General features: G+C 35.5%; 3 protein-coding genes and 1 long non-coding RNA gene across 7 annotated transcripts; 3 read left to right on the forward strand and 1 right to left on the reverse strand.

Annotated features, from left to right (window-relative positions):
• The first annotated feature begins 403 nt into the window (after nucleotides 1–403).
• On the forward strand, nucleotides 404–3,864 carry LOC121267614. The gene is made up of 3 exons (XR_005941049.1): nucleotides 404–417; nucleotides 1,724–1,738; nucleotides 3,787–3,864. It is a non-coding gene; the product is annotated as an uncharacterized LOC121267614 (long non-coding RNA).
• On the forward strand, nucleotides 1,726–2,899 carry LOC121267613 (nudix hydrolase 15, mitochondrial). The gene is made up of 4 exons (XM_041171568.1): nucleotides 1,726–1,979; nucleotides 2,074–2,216; nucleotides 2,395–2,514; nucleotides 2,621–2,899. The coding sequence occupies exons 1-4, from the start codon at nucleotides 1,751–1,753 to the stop codon at nucleotides 2,837–2,839; spliced, it is 711 nt and encodes a 236-aa protein (XP_041027502.1). The 5' UTR covers nucleotides 1,726–1,750; the 3' UTR covers nucleotides 2,840–2,899.
• LOC121267612 (magnesium-chelatase subunit ChlI, chloroplastic) lies at nucleotides 2,651–5,692 on the reverse strand. Of its 2 annotated transcripts, XM_041171567.1 has the most exons (4): nucleotides 5,516–5,692; nucleotides 5,163–5,278; nucleotides 3,791–4,848; nucleotides 2,651–2,907 (listed from the first exon to the last, which is right to left on the reverse strand). In XM_041171567.1, the coding sequence occupies exons 1-3, from the start codon at nucleotides 5,616–5,618 to the stop codon at nucleotides 3,796–3,798; spliced, it is 1,272 nt and encodes a 423-aa protein (XP_041027501.1). In that variant the 5' UTR covers nucleotides 5,619–5,692; the 3' UTR covers nucleotides 2,651–2,907; nucleotides 3,791–3,795. The 2 variants fall into 2 exon arrangements, with proteins under 2 accessions (XP_041027501.1, XP_041027500.1); XM_041171566.1 differs by lacking the exon at nucleotides 2,651–2,907 and having other exon boundaries at nucleotides 3,726–4,848.
• Nucleotides 5,693–9,789: 4,097 nt separating this feature from the next.
• On the forward strand, nucleotides 9,790–17,324 carry LOC121267615 (uncharacterized protein At4g18490). Of its 3 annotated transcripts, none has more exons than XM_041171569.1 (15): nucleotides 9,790–9,948; nucleotides 11,181–11,290; nucleotides 11,745–11,871; nucleotides 12,265–12,450; nucleotides 12,599–13,402; nucleotides 13,755–13,934; nucleotides 14,005–14,142; nucleotides 14,306–14,443; nucleotides 14,972–15,145; nucleotides 15,240–15,414; nucleotides 16,080–16,147; nucleotides 16,263–16,302; nucleotides 16,384–16,560; nucleotides 16,871–16,981; nucleotides 17,075–17,324. In XM_041171569.1, the coding sequence occupies exons 2-15, from the start codon at nucleotides 11,230–11,232 to the stop codon at nucleotides 17,129–17,131; spliced, it is 2,436 nt and encodes an 811-aa protein (XP_041027503.1). In that variant the 5' UTR covers nucleotides 9,790–9,948; nucleotides 11,181–11,229; the 3' UTR covers nucleotides 17,132–17,324. The 3 variants fall into 3 exon arrangements, with proteins under 3 accessions (XP_041027503.1, XP_041027504.1, XP_041027506.1); XM_041171570.1 differs by having other exon boundaries at nucleotides 11,230–11,290; XM_041171572.1 differs by having other exon boundaries at nucleotides 9,811–9,997; nucleotides 11,230–11,290.
• Nucleotides 17,325–21,069: the final 3,745 nt, after the last annotated feature.

The following is a 21,069-nucleotide window of genomic DNA, read 5'->3' on the forward strand; positions in this document are numbered from 1 at the left end:
ACCCAATTGCTAATTCAAAGAAAAAAGAAAACGCAAAAGAAAAACAACTTCCCTGTTTAGTCCAGTGGGGTTGGAACCATCCATTTTCCTCCCAAAGGATATTAATGAAGTTTCTGATTGTAGCTGTCCTACTAGGAAAAGATTATTGGTGGCGGAAGGATGATGGCATCTGATTTTTTTGTAAACAAAGAACCACACTCACCAGCTAAAGCCGGCAAGTCCTCGAAAATTTAATGTCTCCACACAAGCCTTTAATTAATTTTAAATTACTAAAAAACAAAATCAAAATAAAACTCGGTACTTTTATGTACATGGTAATTAAGAGTAATTATCCAGCCGGATTATACTTGCGCATCCGAACCAATCCATCTGCCGCCATCCATGGTAATGGACACTTGCTTTTCCCCTTACTAAGTAGTGAATACGGAAGGTGTAGAATTTTCTATAAGATAATAAGAATAATATTAGTATGTTATCTCATTTATATATTTAATCTTTTTCTAATTTTTATTTATTTATTAATTAAGGAATTGACTAATTAGTATATTAATATTTAAAAAAAAAAGTTTAAAAATGTTAAAAAATATATAAAAAGTAAAAATAAATAAAAAATAAAAAAGATAATTTTGCCTAGGCTGCCGCCGCATAGCATCGCTCAAATAATAAATGCCCTACTTTGTTTTTAAAGAAAAATGTTAAGTGGTTGTCCCCTCAATTGGACCATTCGTATATATTTAAAAAATAAAAAATATGACTACTAATAAATATGTACATTTTTTTAAAAAAATATTTAAAAAATATTTTTAAAAAAGTTAAAAATACACTAGAAGCACGCCTAGTGTACATGCTCGGCTGCCCTAGCATTGTCTTTTTGTGGTATGGTCGTAGACAGACGGTCACCCATCCCTACATATACAGATGAACGTTGAATCCATCCGCTGTTAGGACGGCGATAATCCGCTGTTGGGGCGGCGATAAAGGTGATGTAATAGGAATAAATACCATCTGTCCTAAAGCTAACTGGCGTTGGCATCCCTCGTGCCTAGCAAATATGTGGGGTTCACCCTATGTGATGACAATAAAGAGATTTAAGGCATGTTTGTGCGTTAAGATAATTCTCAAAATTCTTTATAATTTTATTATTAAAACATCACTCAAATATAAAATGTGTTACTCAGCTCCCTCACTTAACCCCCTCAAGTGTACCTCTAGTACATTTTAATTTTGATTTTATTTTAATTTTGTTTTTTTAATGTTAAAAAAAAAACATAAAAATGTACTTGTAGTAACTTGAACAAAAATCAATATAATTTTTATAAATTTCTAAATAAAAATTATATTATTTCTTAATTTTAAAACATTTTTATTTGTTTTTTTTCTCTTTTGTCGTTTCAAATCTTCACTCAAATTATTACACAAAATTTTGAAATGTGAGTGTACAAAAACATCTCCTTGATTGAGGAAAGGAAAATATTCTGTTTTATAAAGAGATTATACAAAATCAATCTTACAAACTAACATACTTTAATATAAGAAAAATTATAGACATAAATTCCACATCCTTGCATACTATTTAAAAATATATAATTTTATTTTTTTATCATATAGTTTGCCAGAGTGTGAGATTTTTTTGTAGTATAACTCTTAATACAAAACAAATCTAACAGAATATATGAGCTCAATTTTTCGGTGCATTAATTTGTTACAACTATTTAAAGAAGAGAAAAAAAGACAAAAAGTACGCTGAAAAATGGGCTCAAACAACCTCGTAGGAGTGCTAGAAACGCTCCAATCGTTGGCTCAAAATTCGTGTATTCGCAATCCTCGTCCGCCAGCGGATGCTACGAATTCGTCACAACAAAGGATCGGATCGAACAAGACCAAGCGAGCCGCAGTTCTGGTCTGTCTCTTCGAAGGTCCCCAGGGCGATCTTCGCGTCATTCTAACCAAGCGAGCTTCGACCCTCTCTTCCCACTCTGGTGCTAGGCCTTAACTAAGTTTGCTGTTTAGTTTTGAATGTGTTTTGGGGTTCTATGCTAGAAAAAGAAAGTGGGTTTTGTGTTTTGGTTGCAGGTGAAGTTTCCTTGCCGGGCGGGAAGAGGGAGGAAGACGATGCTGATGATGTAGAGACGGCGCTGAGGGAGGCTAAGGAGGAGATCGGCCTGGACCCTTCGCTTGTCAATGTTGTTACCGATCTCGAACCATTTGTGACTAAGGTACTTGTCATGCTTTTCAATTTGACCATCACTCGTCTATGTAGCTTTGCTTTGCAATTTGGTCATCACTAGAATGATGAAAGAGGCTTTTTCCATTTGTGTTGGGAATATATATATATATATTTTTAGCAGAAATGCATTCTACTCTCTATACCTGTTTCTCACTGGCTATGCGCAGAATGGTGTGGCAGTAGTTCCTGTGATTGGCATACTATCTGATAAGAAAGCATTCTGTCCAATTCCAAACGCTGCGGAAGTTGAAGCACTATTCGATGCTCCCTTAGAAATGTTCCTCAAGGTCTTGCTCTTGTCTCAATTCTCAATTCAGTCTGGACTTCTTTGACGAAATTAGTCTCAAAGAAATATCTTCGTGACATTTGTTTTCATCACTTTCATGGCAATAGGATGAGAATAGGAGAGTAGAGGAGAAAGAATGGATGGGAGACCAGTATCTATTACATTACTTTGATTACGAGTCAGAGAATAACAAGTATGTGATATGGGCTTTAACTGCCGGAATCTTAATTAAGGCTGCATCAATCGTTTTCCAGCGTCCACCGGCGTTTCTTGAGCGGAGACCTAACTTCTGGAACAGAGCTGCTGACAGCAACGCTACTTCATAGATCCAAAGCAATTTTGATGGGTCTTTTACCATGTTACTCTCACTCGTGTACTTCAAATAATCAACAACGCTTAAATAACCGGAATGATCTTTTGTGAAATAAATGAATTTTTAGGCAAGAAAATGAAATAGTTATATTTTCTCCAGCTCCTTCCTTTTTCCTCCTACTACAATACTGCCGGTCTATTGTGTACTAGATGCTCTTGCTTTTCTGTAGAGTGTAGAAAGTAGACCATATATCTTTTTTTTGGTAGCAGACGCTGTCGAAATGCAACAAAATGCAACACGCCTTTTTATTTCGGTTAAATTCTAGAAATAGTAGAAATGCAACAATCATTTTACCAAGTAAACCCCGAAACTGTGCAACATCGCCCGGATAAAATAATTATCTGCTTTTTCCGAAGTAGACCATGTATTACGAATAATGGATGCCCAGTATTCGTTAGATCATTGTGATACTAACTTCATGAGATCATCTTTTATTTTTTTCGGAAAGTGTTTACAGATATGTCAAAAACCTGAAAAGCCATGTTGCCTGCAGATGCTAGCAAATAGACGAATGAATTTTTACATATTTCAGCTGACTAATCGAGATCTCACTTACTACAGGGTCCTTGACCTGGTAATAGTTGGCAAATTCCATAAGCTCAGAAGAGAAACCTCAACGTGAATTGGTTTGGTGGTTGATGTGTGCATATTAATCAGTGTCACAAGCTCGTTTATAAAAGAACGTATATGCCTAGAGGAAGAACGTGTCCTTGAATGGATTTTGGCAAAACTATTGACAGAACATTATACATATGGATTGTTCAATTCCACAATCCCCAATACTACTGCTGTAAAGTTTGATATCATGGAAATAGTTCTGAGTTTTGCTAGTGGGGAAGGAAAATGGAAATGCCCGCAAAATATTAAATAAAGTAATAATCTGTTGAACAAAACTTATAGATACCTCCCTCAGCCAAACACCTCATAGAATTTTTCAATGACAAGTAAACCTGAGTCGATAGACTCCAAGGGATCCTTCCGAAGGCGGTGTCTTAAGCAGTTAGGAATCACAGTAGCAATATCCTCCGAGCTTACTTTATCTCTTCCCTTGAGAGCAGCTAGGGCTTTTGCAGCTCTATTTGTCACAATGTCTCCTCTCAACCCATCAACATTCAGCTCTGAACAAACCTTAGATATTTTCACCTTGAAATCATGATCAATCTGAACGGAAGGTAGAGAACTTCTAGCTGAGGTAATTTGCTGTTGAAGCTTTTCTTGCTCTGCCTTGTAAGATTCCCTGAATTCCTTGGGGTTTCTGTCAAACCGAGCTCTCTCCTCCACAATCTTGACCCTCAGCTCTGCATCCCTGACAGTCCCCACTTGTGCATGCATTCCAAAACGATCAAGCAGCTGTGGCCTGAGCTCCCCTTCTTCCGGATTGCCTGAGCCGATGAGAATAAACCGAGCAGGATGTGAAATTGAAATACCCTCTCTCTCCACTGTGTTCCAACCTGAGGCAGCAGAATCCAACAAAACATCCACCAAGTGGTCATCCAAAAGATTAACTTCATCCACATAGAGAATCCCCCTATTAGCTTTAGCCAGAAGACCAGGCTCAAATGCCTTGACACCCTCAGTAAGGGCTTTCTCTATGTCAATTGTCCCGCAGACCCTATCTTCTGTAGCACCCAGAGGCAAATCAACCATGTTGATTTTGGCCAATACAACTGGTAGTTTCTCTCCTTTCATAGTGCTTTCTCTGACTTCCATGCCCATGGATTCTGGATCTTCTGGATCTGAATTATATGGGTCACCAGCTACTACCTTGATTTCTGGAAGCAAATCAACCAAAGATCTAACAGTAGTGGATTTCCCAGTTCCCCTATCGCCCATGATCATGACACCTCCGATCTTAGGATCAATGACATTTAGCAGAAGGCATAGTTTCATCTCATCCTGTCCAACAATGGCAGGAAATGGATATACTGGCCTTTGGCTTTCTTTCGCAGCAAGCTTCTGGGCCTGAAAATCATTAAGTACACTCCTTAATCCCATAAAATTCATAACCTAATCACTAAAAATTTTCCGCAAGCATTCTCTTTTAAGAAACGATTACTTCCTCAGGCATTATTAATCTCCCCCTTTTCACAAATTGAAAAGTGATATTCAGTAACCATAAAGCCCACATCTAGAGTGCGCAAGGACCTCAAATCTTATCCAAACACTAAACAAGAACGCAGAGTAATTTGACTCGTTTCAGCAACCGATCAGCTAACATATGCACAGACGGAAAAGATATCAATAAACCAAAGTTAAATCAAGAACACATGAAGTACCTGCTCAACGGAGCTTACGTCAGTGGCAACATTTGTAACTGCAACATGGAATTGAGACCTCCCCCTCTTACCATGAATCCCAATCCCTCCATAAAACTTTTTGCCATTACTCTGCCCTGAAAACCCACAATTACCAAAATCAACACAGTCCACTAAAAAAACTAAATCCCATTTCTTAGCATGATGGAAAACACCTAAAAATCAACAAAATCTGAAAGATTAGAGTGCAGAAGAACCATAGAAGAACTGGTCTGTCGCATAGGTTCTCAATACGAAAATGTACAAGCCCAAAATTGGTTCAGAAACTGAAAAAAGAATGAAGTGGGATTTAGTTTCTTTATTCAGTAATGTACCTGGAGTTAAAGTGAGAGAGGGAGCAGAAGGCTTGGAGGTGGGAGAAGAGAGGAGCCGAGAAGCCAAGATTGCCTTTGAGGAAGTCCCCAGTACTGAGGCCATGGGAATTGTAATTGTAAATGGGAGTAGTCTGTGTCGCAGTGTATGAGTTTCTTGACCTTCACAGCTTGACGTGGTTCCTTATTGGTTCGTTAGGTTGTGGATAAGATAGATTGATTTCTATGGAACCGTATCTCCTATGTCTTTGCCTCTTTCTCGCATTCCGCTCATGAAATTATTAAAAACTACATTAAAATAACGATAAAAGAAATAAAATGTTTTTCATTATACTTTTTTTTTTTTAAACTTTTTTTCATTATCCTTATAAATTTATAATCGTTATACTTCTATCATTTCCTAATATCATATGAAATAATTGACTAAAAATATAGTCATTTAACAAAATGATGGGAAATAATGTTTAAAAATATGTTAATATTATTATGCAGAAAGAAATAGTCACAAACTCAAAAGGTTAAGGAAAGTTGAATTTAAATTGGGTCGCCATTATTTAATTTAAAAAAAATTAGGCACCTGTATATTATCATCTCTCAAAACTCATAAGAATGATGGTTAAAAATATAATACAAATAATTAAATTTATCTATTTTTATCAATTTAAATTTTTAGAATAAATAGTAATTTCACATGATATTAGAGAAAAGATCTTAAGTTCGAATAATGACTATACACTTTATCTCATTTAATAAGAGAATAATGATAAGCTTACTGCTTCTTACCACTCATTTATTATTCTTTTAATTTTTTTTTATTTAATAAGTAAGAAAATGACTATTAGTAAAATAGCTAATAAGAAAGTGACTCTACTATTGTTTAGGTAATCAATCCTTCATTGTCTAGATTGTCCCTAGCTTGTAGCTAAATCTGTACCTAGTGGTTTTCAAGCAAAAACATTGGTCATTGTGGTGTATGTCCCTAGCTTTGTAGCTAAAAAAAAATGATTATCTTTTCCTTGTAACACATATGACTCTTCTTTTCCTTTCTATCTACTCCATTGTGATATATGGAGTCCATTCTCTATTCCTACTCTTCAAGGTTTTAGATATTTTTTTTTATAATAGCCTATGATCATTCTCGATCAACTTAGGTTTATCTTCTAAAGTCCAAATCACATGTCAAATCAATTTTTATTTCCTTCGATAACATGGTAACTACATAATTTCATACAATAATCCATTGTGTTAGGAGTGACAATGCTCCAGAACTTTGCATGATGTAATTTTTTAGCTATAAAGGCATTATTCATCAAACATCTTGTGTTGAAACTCCTCAACAAAACTCTATTCTTGAAACGTAAACATCAACATCTGCTTAATGTGGCTAGAGTTTTAAGGTTTCAATCCAATCTTCCTTTATAGTTTTGGGGCGACTGCATACTTATTGCATGTTACCTTATTAATCAAGCAGTTCTGCCACATATGGGCACATGTGCAGAGGTATTGTGCACGCCACTAACATGGCATTCTGCCATCAGTGCTTATATTATTTACAAAAAATGAAAACGGAGGAAGAAGAAAGAAAAACGCAATGCCCATTTCCATCCATACATAGACTGCTTAGAAAGAAACCCATTTCGCATTCTTCAAGAGTTTGCCTCTCAATTTCTCTTACACTTCAAACCACTCGGAAAATGAATCTTGACTCCACCGGTAATGCATCTCTCTCTCTAGAACTTTTTGGTTAAATATTGGTGGAAACCTATTTGGGTTACTTTCTATGGAAACCCCTTTTAAAAAACTCAATTTGACTCCAGTATGTGTGCGTCCCTTCAATGCCTTCATTTCACTTTCTCTTCTCTTTAGTTGGTTTGTTTTTTCCCAAGGCACCTCGAGAACAGATCCTATAAGGGGCTTGGGGTAACAATAATGAAACAGACTGTTTCATTAGAAGGGATTCTGTCCCGCGAGGCAAGATATGTGCATCCTTCTAAAACCTCTCAATTCACTAAACACAGCATGCACAAGGCCTTCCCCTTTATGCCTGTGTTTAGAGTTTTTGTTAATCGAATTCCTTCGCCACTTCCAAATAACAAATCTCCTCATGAAGTGTTATATAACACCACCCCATCTTATACAAATCTACAGGTATTTAGTTGCCTATGCTATGCCTCTACCCTTAGCCGAAACAGATCCAAATTTTATGCCCAAGCTAAAAAGTATATTTTTATTGGATATCCTTTTTGGAACTAAAGGATATGAACTATACGATTTATTTGACCATTCTACCTTTGTGTCTCGGGATGTTGCATTTCATGAGTCTATATCTCCATTTAATCGTATCCATCTAGTCACAAAAATTCTCCTAAAACTCTTAACATTGTTTTTTCTCAATTAATTCCTGATATAGATTCTTCACATAAGCCACCAGCACCTGCAACTTCTCCTTCACTTGTACCATCTTTACAAGATAATCAACATTTCCCACCTCTAAGAAGATCATCTCGACAACACAAGATCTTAGGCTATTTGAAATCTTATCAATGTAATTTGGCTTCACCTTCTACCCCTTCTACATATTCTATAGGCTTTGAAACTATAAAACCATGTAAACAATACAACATTTCTGATGTTCTTTCTTATTCAAAATTGTCTTCTTGTCATTGTGCCTTTAGTATCTCCATTTCTTCTAATATTGAACCCACCTTTTATCATGAAGCTATTAAGCACTCTCATTGGAGATATGCTATGTCTGTAAAACTCTTTGCCCTTGAAGAAAACCAAACCTAGCTTCTTACTTCTCTTCTTCCTAATAAACACCCTATCGGTTGTAAGTAGGTATATAAAATAAAATACAATGTTGATGGATCTATTGGGAGATATAAGACAAGATTAGTTGCCAAATGATTTACTCAACAATAGGGCATAGATTTTTTTAAGACTTTTTTCTCTAATTGCCAAAATGGTGACAGTTAGATGCTTGTTATCCCTTGCTATTATCCGTGGCTGGCACTTAGTGCATTTGGACATAAACAACGCTTTTTATTATATGGTGATTTAGATGAAGATGTTTACATTGCCTGGTTATCTCCAAAATGGGGACAATCGAGTATGCAAATTGTAGAAGTTCTTATATAGATTGAAACAGGCTTCCCGATAATCCCACATCTACAGTTGCTCATCAAATACTTGGATATGTCAAGAATGCACCTGGCCAAGGCTTGTTTTTCTCGACATCATCTCAGATTCATCTTAAAGCTTTTGTTGATTCTGATTGGGCTAGTTGTCCTAAAACTAAAAGGTCTATATCTAGTTATTGTGTTTTCATTGGAGATTCCTTAATTTCTTGGAAATCATCAAAACAAAAGACAATTTCCAGGTTATTTGCTGAGATGAGAAACACTCTCAACTCATCTCATTTCATTATTACAATTTTTTAAAATTTTCACACAAAATATAATAAACAATTCAACTTTTTCAAATCTCAAAATAATAATAATATTAAAAAGATAATATTCTAACAATATTTTATTCAACTTTTAATTTTTATCTAAAATAATCTCTTCTCGTCTTACTATCCTAACAACTCCTTAATCAGAGAAAAAATCCAAACTGGTCTCTTACACACACTTCATGTTCCATCTAATCATCAGATTGCAGACATGCTCACAAAACCTTTGGGTTCTCAGCCTTTTCATTAACTCTTTGTCCACGATGAATATGCATACTATATACACATCATCTTGAAGGGGACTATTACCGAATGTATTTTGTACACGTAAGCATATGAGGGGTTAGGCAGTTAGCTTGTATTTTGTTCTTGTAAAGAATCTTTGTGATTTACCGCCAAAATCTGCAACTAGTATAAAAGCAGAGTTTTGGGGCTTTGTATTACTTAAGGAAAATAATTTAGAAAAAGTTCTCATTGTTTCCGGTCTTCTTCCTTTTGTAAAAAGGAGGGATTGTAATTTTAAAAGAGTTCTATTACTCGTTATCTACGTATCATATATTACATTTATTTTTTCAATTTTGTTCAGTTTTATTCTTTTTAAATTAATTAAATTTTTTTATTTATCATTTATCTATTATATATTTGATAAGAAAAAAAATTAAAAAAATTATATATAATATATAATACAAGAATGATGAATAGATTTTTTTTCACCTTAAAATGGGGTACCCGTCGTTACGAAAAATGCTACTTATATAAAATAAATAAATAAATAATTTTAATCTTAAATTCTATTCTTTTTCAAAATAATTACACGAACGGCTTGCCCACTTATTCTTCAAAAATCTCTTGGAACTTCAAAACTATAAATACAGAGCTCATTCGTACTGAATCTTTAAGTTCTTCTCTGCCTAAAAGCTCCCATTGCACATTTTCCTTCGACTCAAACAGAGATCGTTCTCATTTTCTCCCACAGCGAAACCAGGCAATGTCTCTCTCTCTCTCTGAATACGGAAGCTACGGATATAACTGGCGTAATACTAGATTCCATATCTTGTAGTTTATTACCTAGGCTTTTTCGATTTATAAGTGATGCGCTATTATTCTGATATGAGAAAATCGAAAATTGAATTTGTTGCCGTTCGTTTGGTTCTATTGATATGTTTCAGTTAACTTCTGGTGAGTTCGCAGATCGATTAGAGTTGTGAACGAAAGTGATTTTCGTACTTCTATTGGCGCAATATCGTGAGATTTTGGCAATAGATTCAAGTCTGGTTGTTTTAGCTTATTCTCCTTTTATTCAACGGATTTGTCGTTAAGTATTCCGTGGTGAAATCTATTTCATTAGTAAATAACAGTTCACTACAGCCTTTCAGTGTCACTCCGGTTCCTTTGAATCAAAACTTCTCTGGAAACTAACTCCACTGCTTAAACGTTAGATTTATTTTTTCCGTCGTGAATTATCTTTCACATTTCACTTTGAAAACATGATTAACATCGGGCCAGATCCTTAAAATTCTTTGTAATTTTCATTTATATTTCTTGATGGTTTAAAATAAAATTGATTCATTGGTCATTTTGGGAACTCATCTTACTCTGAGTGGCCGATGGACAAAGCATCACAGTTTGGATTTGATCCCTTTCAATTCATTTTTTCTACTTCACAAATCTAAGAAAATCTACAAGTGTTCCTTAACGTTCAAATGATTTCACAGGAATGCTTTGAGAATGAAATGTGGACAATAGTGAATCCATTTTATTTGTTCTGAGGATGGCTTGGTTTCTACGTCTTTAAAATTTGTGAACTCGTTGAACCATATCTTTATTGGCATAGAACCTCATCTTTCTCGTTTTTGAGCTTCCGGTATAATTCCAATAGATAAGACCAAAAATGATGACTAGAATTAAGATTTCTTCTATGTGCCAGCTTTTTCGTTGATGATTTTCTGCCCTTCTATGTATTGAAGATTTTTTTTTCCTGCTAATTACTTTAGGATAGCTTGTTGCTTCGTTTTTGTTTCCAAGTAATATTTCTTTTATTGAAGTGTGGGAAGGTTTTTTGCAGATTCTTAAATATAGATGAAATTTATTACAGTTTATGGTATTAGTCTCTCATCTTTGGTCCTCGTATTATTTTAGAATTATTAGTTAGGTCAGATGGTAATGTAGTTCTTCATTCAAAGTGCCTCCTTTCTGATTGGAATGCATATATGACAGTTTCCCGTGGTTCACAGAAGTCAGTCATAAGATTTACCTATCTTTTCAGATGGCAGAAGCACAGATGGGAATGTCATCTATTGATCCAAAAGAGAAGAGTTCACTGCTAGGTATTCTTCACTGCCCTTCACTCACAATATATATGGAGATTTTCAACTTAAAGAATTATAGTCCCTTGTCAATCTATACTAGCATAGGAAACTTAGAAAGTAGGAGTTCCATTCTGTGTGTATCTTCTCTCTGCAATGAATTAACAGGTTTAAAGATAGTTGGCACTGTTTAGACATAATATTGCATGTAGAGGGTTCCAGTGGCAAAGAGAGTGTCATAAAATGTTTTTAGAGTAGGCTCGAAAATCTAGGTAAGCATAAACAGGATTTATAGCACTAAAGAGTACTAGAAGACCATAATCGAAGTGACCAATCCTGTATCTTGGTTACTCAAGTCCTCAGATTTGTTAAGTGTTTCACTTCAACACGCCAGTAGTTTTTTTTCTTTTTCTTTTCTTTTTTAATTATATTGGCATGAGTAACTCAATGAAGTCCTATGCTCCTCTATAAACAGATGAGGAAATAGGAAAGGAGTTCCTCACCTCCTGGAAATCAATGTCAGTGACAGAAGATGATGCTATGGATTTTAGCTTTGATACCGTGGCCAAAGGCAAAAAAAAGACATTCAACTTTGAGAATTTGTGAGTACTGCAAAAATTTTAAGTTATTGCAATTGGTCAAGGAGTAAAATATCAAGTCTAATGCTGATATATTTGCTGTATAACCCTGTTGATTTGATAAGCATTGATTTTGTTCCTGAATCTTAATTTATATTTGAACTCTTCAAGTTTTGTTGACAGTATCTTCTCATGACTTCTGCTTTCTTAGGTTTCATGTGCACTATTATGCACGCCCACCCTCAGTGTATATGCTAACTTTAGTGTTTTATATGTAGCAAATTATTTTTCAACTAGGGATAGACTTCTGGAGACTAATGTATTTGTTCCTTAAACCCATAAATAAATTAATGATAATAGTTCAAGGCTGTAACTGCTGCATAATACTTATAAGCATTTTTTCTTTATATACTTCAGGGATATGGATTTCAATCTGGATGGTGATTTTGACAAGTTGTCATCGTTTAAAGTGGACATTTCAGACCTTGATTTCTCATGCCCACCCAAAAAAACTGCAAAACCTAAAGAAAGCTCTGAAGCAGAATTTACCAGTGGAAATTTTCAAGGAAAAAAAGGCTTTGATTTCTGTTTTGATTTTAATGAGTAAGTGGATATATCTTTCAAGACATTTTAGCCCTCTTTATTTATTCTGGTCTAGTTTTTTTCTATCTGGATTCTAGATCAGGAAAATGAGTGTACTTCTAATTTGAATTTCAGAATTGCTTACCAGTCATATCTTGTTTCAATTTAGGTTGGGTGGTTTCAATTTTGAGTCGAACATACTGAAAGAAGATAAGAATTCTCAAAAGACATCAGAAAGAAAAGGAGTTGCTTCAGAGCTAAGTCAGTGTCAAGGTTCTAAATTGAAACTGAGTGAAGATAATGCTGCATGTGATGATAGCTTAAGCATGAAACTTCCAGCTTGCAAGACTGTGGTCACTTCAAAGGTTGAGACCTCAATAGTTGTTCAAGGGGATCTTAATTCTAGTAATGATCATTCAACGTTTGAGAATTTGCCTGTGTCACATGGCCAAGGAACTTCTACATTGCAAACGACACTTAGGAGTACAGAAGATACTGATCAAGAAAACTGCTTGTCTGAGAAGTCAACATTTGCAGATCCTTATCCTCAGCAGGTCAAACCTGATTTACCAATCCAATCTGTTTGTGCAAATTATCCAAATCAAGATACTATTTCTGATGCTTTAGAGGTAGATACAAAAGTTTGTCCTCTAGGCACAAAAGAAGAAAATGCTGCAAGTGGAGAGCAAATTGATGTTGACGAAATGACGGTTAGCGTTAGATCTGATCATGAAAAGTCACCATATAAGATTTCAAGTCTGGTGTTCATTACTGGATCAGATAGAGATGATGGTGAAAGGAATAAGTCAGATGGCCTTGCACCAATTAAGAATATGGATGACACTGAACCAGCTGAAAGGGATTTAGATATGAAAGATAATTCTTTGACAAATGTCTCAAGAAAGAACCCACATGACACCAATGGCATTTGGCAGAACCAGAGTTCGAGGCTTCATTTGGCCCCATTATGCCGGTAAGAGAGTTCAAAAACTTGATGGATTTTATTTTTTGAACAAACTGTGCGGATTAGAAACTGATAATCATGAGATTCAACCTTTATATTTTTACATGGATTTAACTATAATTGAACAATTATTAGAAAACATACCGTGTAACTGAAACTGCAATTCAAAACATGAGGAGGCTGTTTTTGGTTTTATAAGCTGATGCACCTATTCACTGAATTTCACTTTTTTCATGCATTTCGTTGAACAATTTCTACTCTGCTATCGGCCATCAGGTTCATAATCTCTGATGATAACCTTTGACACCCCATGTTTCTTTTGATGTTCAGTGTTAGTACATGTTTCGTTTGCTTTTTTAAGGGAACCTGTAGTTAATACAAGGATGCTGGAGAAAGAAAAAGAAGGAAGTATTCACTCAAAGTTTTATACAAGGCCAGAGGAAACTGGATCTCAATTGTATCAATTATCTGGGACCAAGTTACCCGCATTTGGCAGAAAAAGAGTTGGGGCCATGCATGTATGTCCCATTGGTGAAAAAAGGTGAGTCATTCTCTAATAGGTGCAGTGGTTGGTCTTCAAATGATAGAATGGATCATATACTCTGCTACAGGAAGGACTTCAATGTCAACGATGCCCAGACTGCAAGCAAATTGGCTGGCGGTACAATTTCAGTTGCTAGAGAAGTAACAAAAGGCCAGCCTGTTTTTCTTCGAAGTGAAAAGAATGTTAAACATATTATTAAAATCCGGTGAGGCCTCTGTCTGCAGGAGCTCATTTTTTTAGTAAAAACTTCTGCACTTTAGCATTATGTTGAATTTTTTGTTCCTCTAGAAATGGGATTAAATCAAGTAAGTTAAAAAAAAACTCCCTTATTTGGCTCAACTGACAGTGTCCTTCACAACCTTCAACAGGGAGGGCTTAAATTCCGATATTATACCTCATGTGGGCAAGCTGATTGAGAATTCACAACCACATGATAAAGAAGTAACAGAAGGAGAACCTGTTTTGATAGGAAGCGAAAAGAATGTTAAAGATCATCATACTTTGAGGTCAGCATCTATACTTTAATGATTGTATTTTCTTTCCTTCATATTATATGTTTGACTTTGCGGTAAAGCATCAAAAAGTTCACTAATTAAGGAAAACTGATTAAGAACGAAACTTAATGAGGATGCATATATGTGCTTATTCACATATTTTTCTTAAATGCTTTTACCTTTCCCCATTTAAAAGAATCACTCTTCAAACCAAGTTTCCTCTCAGTTAATGCACATGTTTCTCTAGTCATTTTGGATAATGACTTCTCCAGAAATTATACTGTTTTTGGAATGTGTTCTAATTATACTACAGAATCTTTCACTATATTGAACTGGCCAATTTCTTTGAAACCCGTTACTGTATATTGGTTTGTTTTTCTGGATGTTACATGAGTATTTAATCTCTATCTGACAAAATTCTAGTGTGATAAGTTCCTCAGACGTAATCTGGCTTGTAATTTTTCCATGAGACTTGCTAGCAAAATATTATATTTTTGATTCAATCTTTTCAACCCTAAGGGAATTTCTGAATCCATCCAGCTTAACTGAGAAGACAACTGAATGTAGTGCCCCGGCACGTGTTAATCTGAAACTTGTGGTTTCAAGCATGGAGTCGTTGAGGAACTCAAAGATCATTTCAGCTGAAAAAAATAAAGTTTGTCCTATAAAAGCTGGCAAGAAGATGCCTGATCTTTCTCACATGAAAACTTCAAGGTATGATGCCAATACAGCTCTAAATCTTCTTAAGTGCTTCTATCTCTGAAAACTTGACGATTCATCTTTACATGATTGCATGTCTTCAATGTAGGACACTAGGAGCAAAACAAGTTCTATCAAATTCTACAAGAGAAGTTTCTTCCTTGGGAAAGTTAGAGGAGAACAGGAAAGTACAAAGCAATACAGAATTGAAGACTGAGCATCCTGTTGACAGTAATGAGAAACAAATGTCTCAAAACCTTTCCTTGAAGCGGAAAACATTTGAGGTTTATATGATACAGTTATTCCTCATAATTCATAGAGATCTATTTAAAATGATAAAATAAAATTGTTTATACTAGGGCTGTAAGTTGGTCGGTTCGGACCGGAAAAACCGATTGGACCGACTTCTAGACCGGTCAATTTCAGTCCCATAAATTATGGACCGGGAAAATTCGGTCCGGTCCCAGAGTCTATAAATTTTGGACCGGATTGAACTCCTATATATATTTTAAAAATATTTTTAATAATATAATATATTATTTGTATATATTAATTAAGTTAATGATGTAATTTTCATATAATTTATTATTATTTACTATATAAAATATTTTTTTAATGAGTTAGTTACATAATACATATTAATTATTCACTTAATTTTAATTTAGTGATTTAAATAATTTTTTTATTAATTTATTTGAAAAAAAAAAAAGAAGAAGAAAAAAATAAAAAATAATTGGGCCGGACCGAACGTACCAGATTGGACTGGACCGATTTACACCCCTAGTTTATATTATAAAACCACCACTTGTCTTAAAAATTTAAGCTGATGGGAAGATATGGGTTTTTATTATTTATATCCTTTAACATATACAAGTTGGAACTTCAGTAAATTATATGAAGATTTTCGTGAAATGTCATCACTGATACTATCAACAAGCTATTTTTTCAGGGTTCAAATTCAGATTCAGGGTCCCTAAAGCCTCTAAAACGACTCTCTGAGTCACCTAGTGAAAGCAGGTCTCGTTGTTCTGTTGACTACGATTTGTTTTATTTTTAACTGTCTTTCTTGGGCCTGAAAATTTAGTAATTATGTTTGTGACATATCTTATGCTTCATAACAAATTACCTGCAGCAATTTTAAAGTACCTGCAGAAAGAATTCTTGAAGAACAGGTAGATACGAATTAAGTTTGTCAGTCTCACAAATAGAAAGATAGAAGCTGAAGCAATCTATTTCTTTTACATGCCATCCAGGTTTGCATTCATGGGATTCAGGGAGAGAGTACTGCCAAGCATGTTGTTTATGACCACCTAACCTCTGGACTTGAAAGTCATAGAGTGGCGAACATGATGGACCTGGAAATTCCTTTAGTTATGGAGACTGATGGAAATGTTGAGAAAGCTGAGGCATATGCAAAGGAGCTTGATGATGTGAGTAAACAAGGATTTATTTATTAGCTATCAAGCAATTTCTATATCGTTTACGTGATAAAAGCCAATCAAACCGTGAAACTTACCGAAGGCTCAAACCTGTGAGTGACTTGAAAACTGTGAACCTGAAAGCGGAAACACTTGAGAAAAGACTGCAGGTGTAAATTTGAGAGGATTTTTTTTTGCTCGAAACCTAAGTATAGGGATGCAAACTATCAGTAGTGTCAGTAAATGTCAAATAAAAGAAACCCAGAATAATTAGACTCCATTGAAATTATATGTTAATTGTTTAATTTTATTTTCACTGCAGATTTGTAACATGCTGAAAAAAAAGCACGAGGAAGCCAAGGAGATATTGGTTCGAGCTATTGTGAACAACAATAATTTGCTGATGCTTAACCATCCAATCCATGAAGAGAAGATATCCTTCCAAGTTGTCTTAATTTGCTTCTCCCCCAGTTTGGCTTATGTTCTGTTAGAAAATCAAAGTTGCGTATCCTTGATAATTGAGAACATCCGTAAGATTCAGAACTTTGCTGCTCGACTGATGTCCAAGGAGCTTCAAACGTGATTATTAGGAGCCAACAGTTTGAATAGTAAAAGGTGCGTAATGCATTCTTTTTATCTGACTCGCCTTAATTTTGCTACCCAGCTGATTATTTCATTTAGAGTTTTGTTTGGCAATGTTAAATAATCAGTTGAGTTATGCAAGTGTCAGGCTCAGGCAAAAAACTCTCAATGCGATGGTTCATATTTCATGGGTCCAGTTAGGTTTGTTGTTTTCGATTTTCTAGTTCCAAATAGTCACTCTTTAGCTGAAAGATGAATCCTCGCTTGCTCATGCATGAGCTAATTCCATTTCGATAAATAAATGGCAATGGTGATGTAAATATAACAAGATATATCCTCTCTCTCTCTCTCTCTGGGGTTTGTTACTTTCTTTTAGTTTAATCCGGGGAGCCACCATCGTAGTCATACGGCCTAGGCCGCAGGCGCAATGGTATTTAGGGCGTGGACTTGCAAGCTCACGGCGAGTCTTTCGAAAGAATTACTGTAGCTTAAAAAACATGGAGAGAGATTTATCCGATGAAGGCTGAAACTTGTATCAAGTACTCGTCTTTAAAAAATAATAAATAATTTTTCTTTTTACAATCACGATAATTTGGTCCCTATTCATACTGTGAGATAATAACATTGAGAAGGGTGAGATCAACAGATAGCTATGGCAGAACACTCGGTTTTCAGAGCCGAGCAAACCATGGGACCTGATCCAGGAATTTGCTCTCAATCTTTTAGCCACCTTATTAATTCTCAGATCGGGAAGATAAAGTTGAAAGTTGGAGGAGTTCAAAAAAGAAAAGAAAAGGAAAAAAAGAAAAAAAAAAAAAAGGGGATTCAATTTGTTTTGTCATGATGAATGAATCTTTTATATATAGAGTTGAAACATGTGGAAATCATATAGAGAAGGAAGAACATTGGGGGCCAGTTAAATCCACATCTTTTTTTATCCTACTCCCAAGGAACAGATATGGCCTAATTTCGTGACTAGATCCCACCGCGCATGTGCAGGCAGATAAACAATGTGAACGACGCCATTGGTCATCAAAAAAGGAAGAACTAAATGAAAGATTCAAATGCCAAATAATTTGCCCCATAAATTGTCCTAATGGACACAACACAATTTGGTGGTAAGTTGCAACTTTAGTTTCTTGTCCTTCAAATGAAAATCAAGACCAAACCAAACGGCCAGGAGCAGAATATGAAGACAAAAACACCAGAAAGTCCTATAAATACCAGCCTGACATGACTTTGAGATCGAACCTCCACTGCTCTACAGTCCGCACCAGTTCTTCCACAACCTTTGAGACAATATATGGCTAATTTCAGGTCCTGGGTTTGCCTGGTTTTGGTGTTTTGTTCACTTGCAGTAGTTTCTGAACCTCGTCTTCTTAATCCCACAATTCAGAGAAGAAATCCAACCACATCATTCCAACCAGTGGGGGTGGATCCCCGGCAACTTTTCCGTAAATGGTGAGCAGTCAAGAGAACAAGTGACAAGATCAGCATGCGTAGGACTGAACGTAAGAGTCCCGGGGGCCCTGATCCCAAGCATCATTAATATGAGTGCTTAATTGGAAGAAAATCTTTTTCGGGTGATCAGTAAAATTCTATACACTATATTACTATTTGATCACTTTCATCCTATTAAGTAAGATGTGACATATTTATCACCATTAAATGATTATTTATTATATTTTTTTATCATCTAATGATAATAAATGTGCCATACACTACTTAATATGATCAAAATAAAATGTGAATGTGGTGTATAATATTACTCATCATGAATAACGTTTAAAGTGTTGCGGCTGCTGCTTCGTCCTGTATCTGTCGTTATTTTACATAGATTTTCTATCATTTTGGCCTCAAAAATAAATTTAAAAAATAAATTAAGGCGTAAAACTAATGATGTAAATGAAAACCACGTGCATGTACCGATCAGTGCTCATATTATTCTAACTAGAGCTGAACAAAAACCCGTGAACCCGACCCGAACCGACCCGTTTGCACATAAAATCGGTACCGGAATTAGCCGACCCGTTTCCTTCTTTTGCCGGGTATCACCCGTTACCCGTTTTAAAAACTCAAAATCCTCACCCGACCCTCTCCCGCACGTCAAAACCTCTGCCCCTCTGTCGCAACTCCGAAGCTCTCCTGCTCTCACTCTCTCTCGCAACTCCCGCTCTCTCTCGCAACTCGCAGCTCGCAGTTCGCAGCTCGCACTCACTATACGACCATCAAAGGTAAGGTTACTGTGGCCTGTGGGTGTTTTTGTGGGATTTTTGGGTGTTTTTGTAGGATTTTTGGGTGTTTTGTGGGTGTTTTTGGTTTCTGTGGGTGTCTAATCGTTTTTGTCTACTTGTTTGAGTTTTTAGATTTCCTCTTTTGTCATTTTCTCATTTTTTTAGTGATAATTTTTTTTTTTCTTTTGCTGATTCTACTCACATTTTCTTTTGTTTCCCACATTTCTGTGTTTTCATTTGGTTGAGTTAAATATTTTGACATTTCCTTACTTCTTTTTGAGTAAAAATATCTGCACTTTGGCTAAAGATGATCTTAAAAAATACATTTGGGTTTTATCGTATGGATGCTGTGCCATTTCTTGTAGAGCACATTCATAGGGCAACTGCAAAATTACTTCTCAACATTGATGGGTTAGTAGAAGACATATTTATTTGAACAGTTATATGCCCGGCCCTATAGAATTGGTATCTACATCTATCAATCAGCATTTTTCATCTAAAATTGTTGACTGATTACTGGTTTCATATTGTTTTCTTTGAATTCGTGTTTGTGGATAGTTTCAAACATAGTGGGAGTGCTAGCTACTATTTTCCAACATTTTAAGCTGTTCATTGTCCACCCGGAGGCAGCTTTCTGAATGTTAGACTTGATCCCTCCACTCAACAAAGCCTTAATGCAAATGATGGTTGCAATGGATTCTAAAACTGAAGAAGTCTTCTAAAACTGGAGGTGCTAAGATTTGGTTATGGGAGAAGGTTTAGCAAGGTGGTTTTGAAGAAAAGGGATATGTACTAATTTTAATTTCAGGGGATTTGGAAAGATCTGTTCAGTACCAAAAGGGTGCTTGGATTATGACCAATTGCTGAATATTGCTTTGTTTAAAGGAATAGGCAATTGTCTTTGATAAGAGTTTTTTTTGTTGGCTAGCTCCCATTTTAATTTGTTGTTATTTTAGTTGCCATAGCTAATGACTTTGTTTTGACAAAATAGCTTAACGTAGAAATTTGGTATCTTTCACGTGCAGATGGATCATAACATAATTTATCTCAAATTGCAGTTGAACCTTATAGAACATAGTGTTGCTATACTTTCATCTGGGTCTGAATCAATGCCCAATATGATTCATTTGGATAGCACTCTACCTCCAACTTTGGATAGCTCTCTCCCAACAACTAGTTCTCAAGTTCGCCCTCCCATCACAAGAAAACGAGGCAGATCAGATGTATAGCAACACTTTACGAGGATTGAGGATGTTGAGGATCCCAATGAGCCCAAAGCCTCATGCGATTATTATGGTAAGATTTTATTATGTCATCCTAAAAAACAAGGTACTTCATCCTTGAAGTACCATCATCAGACATGTAAAGTCTTTAATGCTAGTGGAGTTGGAAGGGATAACCCCCAATAAAAAACGATCGGGACTAGAAAGATGGGGGTGGATGGTACAACTAGTAGTCCTAGTGTTGGACTTGCCAAGTACAATGAACAAAAAATACGATCAGCGGTAGCTAAAATGATAATCATGGATGAGCTACCGTTTAGATTTGTAGAAAAGCAAGGTTTTAAAGACTTTATGGCTGTAGTTGAGCCTAGATTTCCAATCCCCTCTCGCATTACTGTTATGCGAGATTGTATGAAAATGTATATGTTAGAAAAAGATAAGTTGATGAATATGGTCATGACATCTGATTATAAGATTTGCAT

The sequence above is a fragment of the Juglans microcarpa x Juglans regia genome, chromosome 5S (assembly GCF_004785595.1).
Source record: "Juglans microcarpa x Juglans regia isolate MS1-56 chromosome 5S, Jm3101_v1.0, whole genome shotgun sequence".
In the NCBI taxonomy this organism is placed as follows: domain Eukaryota; kingdom Viridiplantae; phylum Streptophyta; class Magnoliopsida; order Fagales; family Juglandaceae; genus Juglans; species Juglans microcarpa x Juglans regia.

What these genes read in the sequence shown, in the direction of transcription:
- LOC121267613 (XM_041171568.1), top strand. Translation starts at nt 1,751, where the DNA reads ATGGGCTCAAACAACCTCGTAGGAGTGCTAGAAACGCTCCAATCGTTG. An exon ending in TCGAACCATTTGTGACTAAG is followed by an intron (nt 2,217 to 2,394) that starts GTACTTGTCATG and finishes GGCTATGCGCAG; the next exon opens with AATGGTGTGGCAGTAGTTCC. An exon ending in CCTTAGAAATGTTCCTCAAG is followed by an intron (nt 2,515 to 2,620) that starts GTCTTGCTCTTG and finishes TCATGGCAATAG; the next exon opens with GATGAGAATAGGAGAGTAGA.
- LOC121267612 (XM_041171567.1), bottom strand. Translation starts at nt 5,618, where the DNA reads ATGGCCTCAGTACTGGGGACTTCCTCAAAGGCAATCTTGGCTTCTCGG. An exon ending in CTCTCTCACTTTAACTCCAG is followed by an intron (nt 5,279 to 5,515) that starts GTACATTACTGA and finishes GTGGGTTTTCAG; the next exon opens with GGCAGAGTAATGGCAAAAAG. An exon ending in ACGTAAGCTCCGTTGAGCAG is followed by an intron (nt 4,849 to 5,162) that starts GTACTTCATGTG and finishes AATGATTTTCAG; the next exon opens with GCCCAGAAGCTTGCTGCGAA.
- LOC121267615 (XM_041171569.1), top strand. Translation starts at nt 11,230, where the DNA reads ATGGCAGAAGCACAGATGGGAATGTCATCTATTGATCCAAAAGAGAAG. An exon ending in CATTTGGCCCCATTATGCCG is followed by an intron (nt 13,403 to 13,754) that starts GTAAGAGAGTTC and finishes TGCTTTTTTAAG; the next exon opens with GGAACCTGTAGTTAATACAA. An exon ending in ATGCAAAGGAGCTTGATGAT is followed by an intron (nt 16,561 to 16,870) that starts GTGAGTAAACAA and finishes TTTTCACTGCAG; the next exon opens with ATTTGTAACATGCTGAAAAA.